Source organism: Elephas maximus, chromosome 8 (genome assembly GCF_024166365.1).
Source record: "Elephas maximus indicus isolate mEleMax1 chromosome 8, mEleMax1 primary haplotype, whole genome shotgun sequence".
NCBI lineage: Eukaryota > Metazoa > Chordata > Mammalia > Proboscidea > Elephantidae > Elephas > Elephas maximus.
This window is the reverse complement of record NC_064826.1, coordinates 17,640,531-17,652,973: the sequence shown is the minus strand read 5'-3', so window position 1 is coordinate 17,652,973 and position 12,443 is coordinate 17,640,531. Positions and strand designations below refer to the sequence as shown.

At 45.0% G+C, this 12,443-nt stretch overlaps 1 protein-coding gene across 4 annotated transcripts in view; it reads right to left on the bottom strand.

The window, feature by feature from the left end:
- Positions 1-12,443, bottom strand: part of PLXNA4 (plexin A4) — a 517,066-nt gene that overhangs the window by 146,787 nt on the left and 357,836 nt on the right. The window contains exon 5 of one of the 4 annotated variants that reach the window (XM_049894280.1): positions 7,064-8,122. The exons of the other annotated variants lie outside the window; for them this stretch is intronic. Within the exon in view, the coding sequence (XP_049750237.1) occupies positions 8,108-8,122 (15 nt within the window). The 3' untranslated portion in view covers positions 7,064-8,107. Of the gene's footprint in view, positions 1-7,063; positions 8,123-12,443 lie in introns of those variants that run through there. 4 annotated transcript variants of the gene reach the window in all.

Below are 12,443 nucleotides of genomic sequence, written 5' to 3'. Positions count from 1 at the left end.
TCATCTAAATTCCCTCTCACTCTGCCCCTGTTCACCAGGAGGCTGGCACCTCTAGTATCTCCAATCTGCCAGGCCAGCAGCCATGCAACAAAGTGTCAGTGAGCAGGCCGGGCCACCAGGCCACTCTGCCCACTGCTTACTGGAAATGCACCTTTTTGTCACTTACTATTTCCAAGCCTCAGTTTCTTCCCCGTAGAATGGGGTAATAATAATGCCTGCCTCGGTTGTCATGAGAACAGTCCATCTGGTAGCCCTTGTTTTGAAGATGCTACCACTCACCAGCATCACCTCCAGAAGATGGAATAAAGATAACACTCAAAACTCACCCCATTGCCCATCTGCATTGACTTTTTGAGAGAGAAAAAGCAAACGTAACGCCCCAAATAAGAATTTGGAATTGTTTATGGAGTCATTGGAAACCCTGGTGGGGTAATGGTTAAGTGCTACAGCTGTTAACCAAAGGGTCAGCAGTTCGAATCCGCCAGGTGCTCCTTGGAAACTCTATGGGGAAGTTCTACTCTGTCCTGTAGGGTCACTATGAGTCAGAATCGACTCGACAGCACTGGGTTTGGTTTGGTTTTTGGATGGAGTCATTGTGAGGTCCCTGGGTAGTGCAAATGGTTTGTGCTCAGTTAGTAACCGAAAGGATGGCAGTTCAAAATCACCCCGCAGTGCCATGGAAGAAAGGCCTGGTGATCTAATTCTGTAAGATCACAGCCACTGGAAACTCTGTGGACCACAGTTCTATTCTGACACATATGGGGTCACATGAGTTGGAAACGACCCAACAGCAGTGTTTTTTTTTTTTTTTTTGTATGGAGTCATTGTAGAGGCTTTGGATTTAAACTCCTCAAACCTGGGATTGAGACCTCACTCTACCACATGTCAGCTGTGTGACTTTTGCCAAGCCATTTAACTTTTCTCATCTATTCCATAAGAGAATGACACCAGCTTTAAAGAGTTGCTGGAAGGGTCAATGAGATATTGTGTAGGAAAGTGCTTGGGAAATAGCAAGTCCTAAACAGATCCCTGGTGTCGTTTCATTTGACACCACTGTCGCATTAGGGAAGATAATTGAGAGTTCGTGTGCATCAAGCTTTCTTGGGAGCATAAATGATAGTAACTATTAACTTCTTGATTCAGTTCTTTCACCATCTTCCATTAAGGCACCAGAACAGAAATCATTTTCCTTTTTTCATCCACTCATCATCATTTCAGATATCCCGCTACACCGAGATACAAGACCGAGGCAGCAAGAACATTATAAAAAGAGAAAGAATGAAGATGAACAAAGAAAAAGCAACTTAGCACAGAGATAGGCCCCAAAGCTGAAGAATGGATGTAATTAAATTGAGAGCTCCGGTGCTCATGGTACTTGTTGTCAAGGGATCCACGTGCCATTGGGCCCTCCCCTTGGAGCTTGCTCCCTCCACATTCTCTGCAGCAGGTACTCAGATGGCTTCTGTCTTTAGACGAACACAGCCTGCAGAGTTTAGAGATGACTTTGGGGTGGCTGGCCGGTGTGTAGCTTGGGAGCAGCTGCAATTTGGCCCAAATCTGGCTTGTCCTTGAATTCCCCTGGCTCAGCCCTCAGGCCTTCCTTCTGCAAAAAAGGCAACCTGTACCCTGGAAGTGCTGGCTACAGCGGACACTGAAAGTTGGCAACTCTTGTTGGGGAGTATATCCCAGGCTAAGTATTATGCTATATCGGTCTGGTCAGATTGGGCAATCCAAAACCAACCCATTGCCATCGAGTGGTTTCTGACTCACAGCAACCCTGTAAGGACAGAGTAGAGCTGCCCCCTAGGGTTTCCAAGGCTGTAAATCCTTACAGAAGCAGGCTGCCATATCTTTCCACCTTGAGATTGGGCAATTCGGTATCGGAAAAGTCAAGGAGCCATGATGGCACAACAGTCACTCGATTGGCTGCTAATCAGAAGGTTGGCAGTTCAAACCCACCCAGCCACTCAGTGGAAGAAAGACCTGGCAATCTGTTCCCATAAAGATTACAGCCTAGAAAACCCTATGGGACAGTTCTACTCTGTCACATGGGGTCACTACGAGTCAGAATAGACTCAAGGGCATCCAACAATAACAAAGGTCAAAGAGGAGCCTTTGGGACCAATATTCATTTCTGAATGGTCAATTGGCCTCATGAATCAAACCAGTAAGAGTTCCCTGACTACTCTGCTTAGTGCCCTTTGCCCTCTGCAGATACCAGGAGGCTAAATTTCCAAGTTCCAACCACAGTGCATACCCTGCCAGGTCACTGATGCCCCTACCTATTCCTTGTCAAGGGACAGCGGGTGCCATAGGAAACACCTAGTCTATCCCCTTTCAATGCCAATAGAGCAACTAGATCCCAGAAGTAAATAAACAGCAAGCTTTTAATCATGCTTAAAACAACAAGAGCAAAAACAAGGAGCAATGGGGGCAGCAGAAGGCAGCTGGATAGAGTGGAAAGGTCAGAGAGAGACTTGGGTTTGGATTTCAATCATATTATGCCCTAGGTTCATATCTTTGGGAAGCTCTGGGTGTTGATTCTGAATTGTGCTTTGGAGGCAGCCAGCTGGCTCCTGCCTGGTTCAACCTGGCCTGACTCTCCAAGATTCTAAACCATTCTAAAGTATGTGGATTGAAATAGGTTGGCTCCATACTTCTTAAAATAACATTTTGCTTATCAGTTACCAAGCGTTTATTGGGTGTTCATCCTAGGCTAAATATTGTGCTATATTGGTCTGGTCAGATCGGCAATAGGACATCATAAAGGTCCAAAGAGGAGCCTTTAGGACCATTATTCACTTCTGAGTGATCAATTGGCATCATGAATCCAACCATTAAGGGACTGAGTAGCAATATGCAGGGTGTTATGTAGGAAGGACTGGGTGGCAGGAAAAGAGCATTCAGTCAGGACTGAGTCATTTTCAGTCCCAGACAAAGAACTGGGCACACAAAATCAGCAGGGTCCTGCCCCACAGTCAGGGCAGTCAGGGATCTCTGACTCTGAGACAGAGCCTCCTGTGGAGCAGAGAATAGCGCACAAGGTCCTGGCAGACACAGACATGAGCCTGGAAGGTCCTGGAAGTACAGTACAGGGCACAGCCAAGATGCTTCCAGACCAGTCCAAGGGGCACTAAGGTGCTGGACAGTCATCTAGAAGCAGGTGACCAGAGCAGGACAGGGGCCACCAAACTAAAACAAACTAAACCCATTGCTGTCAAGTTGATTCTGACTCATAGCAAGCCTATAGGACAGAGTAGAACTGCACCGTAGTTTCCAAGGAGCAGCTGATAGATTCAACTGCCAACGTTTTGGTTAGTAGCTGAGCTCTTAACCACTGCACCACCAGGGCTCCAGGGGCCCAAGGGCTTGGGAAACTCATGAGCACATTATCTTACCCTTGATAGCAAAGGGCAGGTGGATGGTGAAGTGCCTAGCCCTAATGTAGTGTGGAAAGGGACGTGGTGCGCATGAGGGGAAAAAGTATTAAAGAAAGGAGGTCTTGAGTGGTTCAGAGCCATGAACCACTTGACTCCTTCTCAGTGGTCTCAATGTCATGATAAAGCTTTGGTTCCCAATCCTCATTGGGCTAGAACCCAAACTGAGTCCAGCCCTGGGGAAAGAGAAGTAGTTTGGCGCACATTTGGGGGAGGGACAGGTTGGACTTCAATTCCATCACCACCAATGAGCACGACCAAGTCCATTTTCCCCGCTTGCCTGCCAGCCAGAGTCAGAGACCATGCATTTGAAATCTCCGATCTTTCCCAATATTACCATGAAGTTGGAAGTTCCCGGTGTCTTTTGATTAGACATTGTGCTAGGTAACGACTGTTTTACTTCACATTCTTTTCCACCCACTTCAGATTACTGATTGTTGTCTGACACAAGGGCCCAATTGGCTCTTATCAAATTAACAAGCCTGAAAAACTCCTAATGAATTAAAATTCATCAAATGTTTGGAAACAAATGGCAGTCTTGAGGTCCTTTTCCTTTAATATATCTCTGTGTGAAACGTCTCACTTTTCCATACAATCACTCAGGTTCCCGTGGCTGCACTTCAGGGGTCCGGCTGTGATTCTGGGTCTACCAGAAGCAGCAGGGCATCAGCGGCCCACAGAGGCCCAAAGACCTGAGCACCTGGGTGACTCCTTCAGCCAGCAACGCGCTGTCCTTCTGCCTAGGCATTGACCTTCCCAAGTGGTGCGACGGCCACATTGAGAGATTCCTACTCTTTCTAGGATGCCTTGGGAGCTTTGATGCATTTGAAAGGTCAAGGATGGGGTGCAGGCTAGTTGCTGGGTGGTGCAAAGGGTTAATGTGCTTGCCTGCTAACCAGGAGGTTGAAGGTTCTAGTCCACCCAGAGGATCCTTGGAAGAAAGATGTGGTGATCTCCTTCCAAAAGATCAGCCGTTGAAGACTTTACAGAGCACAGCTCTACTCCGACACACATGGGGTCACCATGAGTCAGAAGCGACTTCAGAGCAACTTTTTTTTTTTTTTTTTTTACGGGTCAGGGCTAATAAGCGATAAACAAAGCAATGAACTTATTTTACCCATTGAGCAAAGTACCCACGGGCCCAATTGTGTCTTCCCACCAATCTGCAGTGCACAATTTCACCTGTCCCCCATTGTAGCAAACATGTGGTGAAACCTATGTGAAATTGCTCACCACGGATAAGCAAGTAAACACAATTAAGGCTGCGTGTACCTTGCTCAACGCCAACAGGTGCATACGTGCTTACTGGTTGATCTTCCCCCGGGTCAGGCTATGGTCATCAAAGATGGGTGATACCCATGTAAAATTGTTCACTACAGATCAGTAAGTAAGCATGAGTAAACCTGTGCTTAGCTAGCTTACTGGGTCATCTGCCCATCAGGGACTATAAATTTGAAAAGAGGCTTTGATTCTGTAGGAAGGTGCTGTGGGGTTGGGAGAGAGACACATGCCAGCCATACCTAGAGGCAGAATCTTTGATGTGGTAAAAAAAATAAATAAATAAAAGTGAAATTGTTCACTACAGATGATCTGGTAAGCAAGATAAGCACAGTGCTTACCTTGCCTATTGGATAATCTGCCCCTGGGAGAGAGGTGTGTTTGGCCCCCTAGCCCTGCCCCGCAACCTGGAGAGCAGCTCTGTTCATGGCCCAGTATGTCTCCCAGCTGTTCACTAGTCTAGACACACCTGAAATGTTCCTGCTGGTGGCTTCCCAGGTTGGTCCACCTGCTCTTAGGACTACTTGGCGGAGTTAGCAATCACCTCAAGCATCTCAAGGGAGCATCTCAAGACTGCCATCTCAGGAGGGGTCTGCTCAACATTTCAAGCTCTGCCATTGCCATTGCTGTATGATTTGGGTATCTCAGATCCCCGACCCACAGCACGGGGAAACGGCACCTCATATGTGCTCGAAAGGCAAATATACATTGTAGAACAAATGGCTCCTTAACCGCAAAAGCAGCTGCTGCAAGTCCTCACCATAATCAAATGAAGAAAGGAATTGGTGGGGTTTCTGCCCATACCTGAAAGCCCTACCTGGTTCCCTGCTCCTATTACTTCTCCGCCAGCATGACCCCGGCCATCAAGGGTTAACTCCACCTGACTCTAATGCATGGGCCACCAGCCCAAGCAAGAAGCCAGCTGGGCAGTGGAGCATCCTGCCAGGGTCCATATTGATTGGCTCACCTGATTAGTTGGTTAATTGAATATCGCTGCTTTCTAATATAATTAAAACAAGATAAATACCAGGGCTTCATCCTGTAAGCAAGTGCCATTAGTGTCTGTGGTTCGCACTCTGATTAAAAACGCAATAGACTGGGAGGGTAATTTATGAACTCGCCAGCCTCTAGTGCCACTCGGTGGTTTGTGGGGCCTTGAGACACAGTATAGCTGGTATGGAATCCCTAACCTGTCCTGATTGCCCTGGTCTCCTGTGAAGGCAATTTGTTACACTGAGGGAAATAGGTGGGACTGTCTCTTTGCAGGTAAAGCTGCTTGGTGCTGCCATGAACTCCTTTGGGAAGGATCTGAGATGGGTACCTGCAGCACCATAGGACCGTCATGACAGCGTCCCCTTTACCTCATGTCATGGATTGAATTGTGTCTCCCCCAAATATCTGTCAACTTGGCTAGGTCACGATTCCCAGTATTGTATGATTGTCCACCATTTTATCATCTGATGTGATTTCCCTATGGGTTGTAAATCCTATCACTATGATGTAATAAGACCTATTAGCGGCAGTTGTATTGATGAGATCTACAAGATTAGGTAGAGTCTTAAGCCAATCTCTTCCGAGATATTAAAGAGAGAAGTGAGTAGAGAGATGTGGGGACCTCATACCACCAAGAAAGCAGTGCCGGGAGCAGAACATACCCTTTGGACCCCGGGTTCCTGTGTGGAAAAGCTCCTAGTTCATGGGAAAATTGGAGAGAAGGACCTTCCTCCAGAGCTGACAGAAAGAAAACGCCTTGCCCTGGAACTGAAGCCCTGAATGTGGACTTGCAGCCTACTAGACCGTGAGAGAATAAACTTCTCTTGTTAAAGCCATCCACCTTGGTATTTCTGTTACAGCAGCACTAAATGACTAAGACACCTCACTACCCTTGAGTCCAAATAACAACTCGGGCTCCGCTCACTCTATAATCCTTGCTTTTATCCCCATCCGGGCTCTCAGCTGGTCCTGATATACTTACAAAAAACTGCTTGAAGCAAGGCAAGTGGGAGGGATGTAAAGCTTATTTGCAAAAGCGCCAAGGAGCTCACCGGACAGGCTGCTCAGAGTAATAGGCAAACGTCTCCTGCTTTGCCTCAAATGCAGAATGCAGGTACCCAGGGGGTAACACACCCCACCACCTCTCAGACAGCCAGCACCTCGGGCAGAGGCAGGTCAGACCCACAGAGCAGAGGCCTCAGCCTCTTTCCTGAAGGCCAGCTTTGCCAGTTGAGGTCTGTCTGGTGAATTCTGCCTATTGATCTCAGCTGTCCTTGCTTGCAGTAAAAAAGGCGGCGGGGGGGGGGAGGGCAACCTCTCTTAGACAGCAGTGGTGGTTCAGTGGTAGAATTATCATCTTCCATGCGGGAGACCCGGGTTCAGTTCCTGACCAGTGCACCTCTCGCACTGCCATTGCCCATCTGTCAGTGGAGGCTTGAGGGTTGCTGTGATGCTAGACAGGTTTCAGTGGAGCTTCCAGTCTAAGATGGACCAGGAAGAAAGGCCTGGCAATCTACTTTTGAAAATCAGCCAATGAAAACCCTATGGACATGACGTTCTGATCTGCAACCAATCATGAAGATGGCACAGGACCAAGCAGCACTTTGTTCCGTTGTGCGTGGGGCTGCCATGAGGTGGGGGCCGATTTGATGGCAGTCAACAACAAAAACAACAACCCCTCTTTTAGGACTAGTGGGAGATGCAGTTGGTGAAGCAGTTGGAGCACCTCCAAGGAAGGTGCTGTCTAAACACAAGGTGTTGTTATCCTATTAGCTGAGGTCCTTAATTTCTGGAATGCACCCAGATGTGCAGATTGGTGAGCAAACACTACAGAGCAGAGGGGAGCGGAAGGATTCTGCAATGCCATTGCAGCTCTGCCTCTGAGCTGGGAATGTTCTGAAGGCGGGTTAGGTGTGTCTGAATAAGCCAGTAGGACCTGAAGGTGCAGGCCTGGTCCCACTGCAGAAATAAAAACAAAAAGTGACCCAGTTTTGTGTATCTGACACATTTTCCTGCCAAAAAAAAAAATTTTTTTTTTTTTGGGTTGATGGTTGCCCTTCCAAAAACACATCCCTCAGGTGGTTTTATTTTTACTTTTTTCTCCAAGAGGAGCTTCATCTTTTTGTCCTTTTCCCTGAGGGACAGCTGGATTTGGATGAACAGGGACACACTGCTGGGGCGCCTGATATTTCTATCACCGGATAGAAAAGAATGAGGCAAATAGGGAGGCCTGCCAAGGGGAGCAGGGGCTGTCCTTACCACATTATGGGAAGTCAGTGATGAGGCCCCCTGTAATGGGCTTCACAGAGAAACGTGCTTGAAGGGTTGACAGCAACAATCGAGAACATCGGCACGCTCAGAATCCATCCTGTTCACCTCAGATTGTCTAGGAGCTGGCCTCATCTTCCTAAATGCTTATTTGGAGAGAAAACATCATGCATAAAGAGGTGTGTATACACAGAGAGGCACAGACGCACTCCAGCCTTGGCTTTATTTTTACTTTGCCTTCAAATAAACGCTTATTAATTTCCATACCACCTATGGAGGGGCTGTCACATGTGAAGTTTTTTCAACAGTGATTGCTGTGCCTGCGACTTCTTAAGTTATATGTGCCATGAAGATGGTTTCCAAATAAGAACCTGGGGAGAGGGACAGATTCGCAGATGAGAACTAAAAGAGTCTAGAAATTACAGAAGAATTGAGGTCAGCAAGACACCAGTTGTTCAATATAGCCTCTAGGGGACAGAGCCAGACGTTCCCCCGTGCTTCCAAAATGACTTGGCAGTTTCATTTGGGCGAAAGGCAAAGCAGCCTCAAAAGGGCAGGGTCCAGGCTTCACTGACAATGTAGGAGGACTTGTCAACCAAACTCTTAGAGAAGATGGCATTTTGACGATCTGTGCTGCTCACCAAAAAAGTTGCTAAAATTTGTGTGGCAGAAAAATAGGAGTGAGGAGGGGTTTTCATTGCAATATTTGGCTGTGTCTATGTCTATGTCCATAAAAAAAAAAAAAAAAACATGTAAAAATTCAGAAAATTGGTACTGCTAAGAAACCTGATTTCCAGAGCAGAACTTTTACAAAGCAGGGGAGCTGTCCTTAAGCTCTGGTTCTGAAATACAGAGCCACAGAATTTTATCATTGGAAAAGCCTCCAAGATATGAACTAATGCTCTCTCCTGGCTTTGAGCAGAGTTGCTACTCCACCATCCTTGACCAGTGTAAAGCTATCATGGGAGAATTATGAAAAAAAAATTATTTGAACCTTAGTTTTTAGAACTCGTCTAGTGCTCACTCACACCTGGTTCTTCTTTCCTCCCTAGGCTCATAGAAATACAGAACCTCCCAGCCCCCCTTGCAGTTATGTGAGGCCATGTGATCAGTCCTGGCCAATGGGCTATGAATAGAAGTGATGTGTATCACTGCTGTGCCAAAGTACTTAAGAGTCGGTGTGTGATCATCCAGTTTTCTTTCTCCCTGCCACGCCAATAATGTAGACCATGTTTGAGGTATCAGAGGCACAGTTGGAATCAGCCTGAACTTCTAAGTTCCCATTGGGAGAGCATCTTCTTGGAGAGCTGCTGAACCATACTTGACTTAGAAAGAGAGAAAAGTAAAATTTTATGTGCTTAGTCCATGAAATTTTGAAGCTTGTGCTGTGCTACCATAACCTATCTTAATTGATACCCTTGTCTGAAAAACTATCACAATGAAACCTTCTGCTGCTACCAAAGACAGTAACTAAATACACATGGGAAGAAAGAAAGTTTGTTCATGGGGGCGGTGGGGAGAAACACACCTGGCAATGGCCCCCCAGGGATAGCTTGTACATCAGTTTACTTGGCAGAGCTATGAAAGAAATGTTTCCAAAGGCTGCAGTTTCTATTTGGCATAGTTTTTTGGACTTTCTCTTTGAACAGTGAAAGAATCCATTTGGATTTCATTATGTACTCAGAAGCCAAGTCAAGATCAACATCACTGCCATGATGGATATGAACATCCAACAGCTGAGAGGTCAAAGAGGATGAGAACTGAGATGAGACCATGGGACATGGCCAAGAGGAGGTTGCAGGCTCCCCTTTTAAAAGAGTAGTTTCATTGGAGAAACCAGATTGCAGAAGCTTGAGGAAAGAGTCAGAGGTGAAAAAATAAAAGTAGAGTTTAAATTACAAATTCAAAGATTTGGTGGCAAAGGAAAGAAACAGCCAAAGTTAAACGAGAAACAAAAACTTGAGCTTGATTGAAGATGGAGGTGAAAGAGACAGATGACAGAGAGAAATAGAAGAGTAAAAAAAAAATGTGGACACACAGCCCCTTGGATGTTTGAAGGCATGGGATTCAGAGCACAGGTGGAAGGCACTTGTTGCAAAGACAGGGCACAACTGAGGGTTTAGGAAGGCCTTTCTTTCTGGATTTCTTATCTAGGCCAGAGGCAACATCACACAACTAATTTCTAATGGCTGAGAACTGCAGGAATCATCTTGAGTTCCTTATCTCCTTCAGCCTCCCCTATACTCTGTCATCGCCACGGCTGTTTTAGCTCCTAAGTATCCATTTAACCTATACCTTCCTCTCCATTCCTGTAGCCTTAATTCAGACCTTTAATGCTGACAGAACTATTGTAATCAATATTGTAATCACTTCACCCCTACTGGATGCCTTTAGGTAAATTACAGACCTCTCAGTTTCTCATCTGTAAAATGAAAATAAAAATAACTACTTACTAGCATTCTGTGAAAATTAAATTAACTAGGTTCCTAGCACAGTGACAGCAAAGACATCTTACCAGGTCTCCCGGGCTCTGGCTTTCTCCTTTACAGTGTGTTTCCTATATTGCAACCAGAATGATCTGTTTAACACACAAGTCTGTTGCATGTCACCTCTGCTTAAAGCATGTCAATGTACCTCCATTGTGTATGGAGTAAAATCCAGGTTTTCAGCATGAAACTTAGGGTGCAGCGTGATCTTATTATGACCAATTTTCAGCCTTCAATTTACATTGCAACAGCATTAAATTCCTTATAAACCCCTTGCCATTGAGGCGATTCCAACTCATAGCAACCCTTTAGAACAGGGTAGAATTGCCCACGTAGGGTTTCCAAGGCTGCAAATCTTTACAGAAGCAGACTGCCACATCTTTCTCCCATGGAGTGGCTGGTGGGTCTGAATCATTGACCTTTTGGTTAGCAGTCAAGCACTTAACCAATATACCACCAGGGCCCCTCAAACTCCTTATGTTGTTGTTGTTGTTAGGCACTGTCAAGTTGGTGCCGACTCATAGCGACTCCATGTACAACAGAATGAAACACTGCCCAGTCCTGTGTCATCCTCACAATCATTGCTATGTTTGGGCCCATCATTGCAGCCACTGTGCCAAACACCTTATAGCTTCCCTTAACACATCATATTGTTTCAAAGTCTTCCAATGCTGTTCCTCCTGCCTGGAATGTTCTTTTTCTCCTTGGTTCTTTCAGAAGACTCCTATGCATCTGAATAGTCAAAATAATCTTGAAACAGAAGAACAAAGTAGGAGAATTTATACTTCTGGATTTTAAAATGTCCTAAAAAACTACAGTAATCAAAACAGTGTGGTACTTGTATACAGATAGAAATATAGGCCAGTAGTATAGAATTGAGAGTCCAGAAATAAACCTATGTATCTAGGCCAATTGATTTTTGACAAGGATGCTAAGTTCATCCCATAGAAAAAGAATTATTTCTTCAACAAATGGTGCAGGGACAAATGGATGTTTATATACAAAAAGAAGAAATTGACCCATACCTTACACCATATATGAAAATTAACTCAAAATGGGTCAGTGACCTAAATATAAGAGCTAAAACCATAAAATTCAGAGGAAAGCATAAAGATTCAGGACCTTGTTTTTGGCAACGAATTATCAGACAAAAGAAAAAACAGATAAATTTGACTTCACCAAAATTAAGAGCTTTGTGCATCAAGAAATCGAAGAGACAATCCACTGAATGTGGGAAACTATTTGGTAACTACGTATCTGTAAGAGTTTAATGTCCAGAATGTACAAAGACTTCCTACAACTCAACAACACAAAAAGACAAACAGCCGTATAAAAAAATGAGCAAAAGGCTTGAGTAGACATTTCTTCAAAGAAGATAAACAAGTGGGCAATAAGCATATGAAAAAATGTTCAATGTCATTAGTCATGGGGAAATGCAAATCAAAACCACAATGAGTACTACTTCATATCTACCAGAATGGCTATTATCAGAAAAATGGAAAATAACAAGTATTGGCAAGGACATGCAAAAATTGGAGCACTCATTCTTTGCTGGTAGGAATGTAAAATGGTGCAGTCACTGTGGAAAACAGTTTGATAGCTCCTTAAAAAGTTGAATGCAAAATAACCATTTGGCCCAGGAATTCCATACACAGTGAAACCAGTGAGAGCCAAAACTCAACGGTACTGCCTTGTTTTTCTGGGTCTCGGAAGCTTTTTGCCTTTGACAGCGTGCAGTCTTACCACTTTTCTATTGCTCTTTATTAGTGGAAGATATTTCAGATTTCCTTCTCTGTCAGGTTTCTGCCTGATACAGGTTCCAGCTTTCTTAAGTTTTACCGTATATATTTCCAAAAGACTTGAAAACAGGGACACAAACAGATACTTGTACACTGGTGTTCATTGCAGCACTATTCACAACAGCCAAAAGGTGGAAAAAACCCAAGTACCCATCAACAGATGAATGGGTTTAAAAAAATGT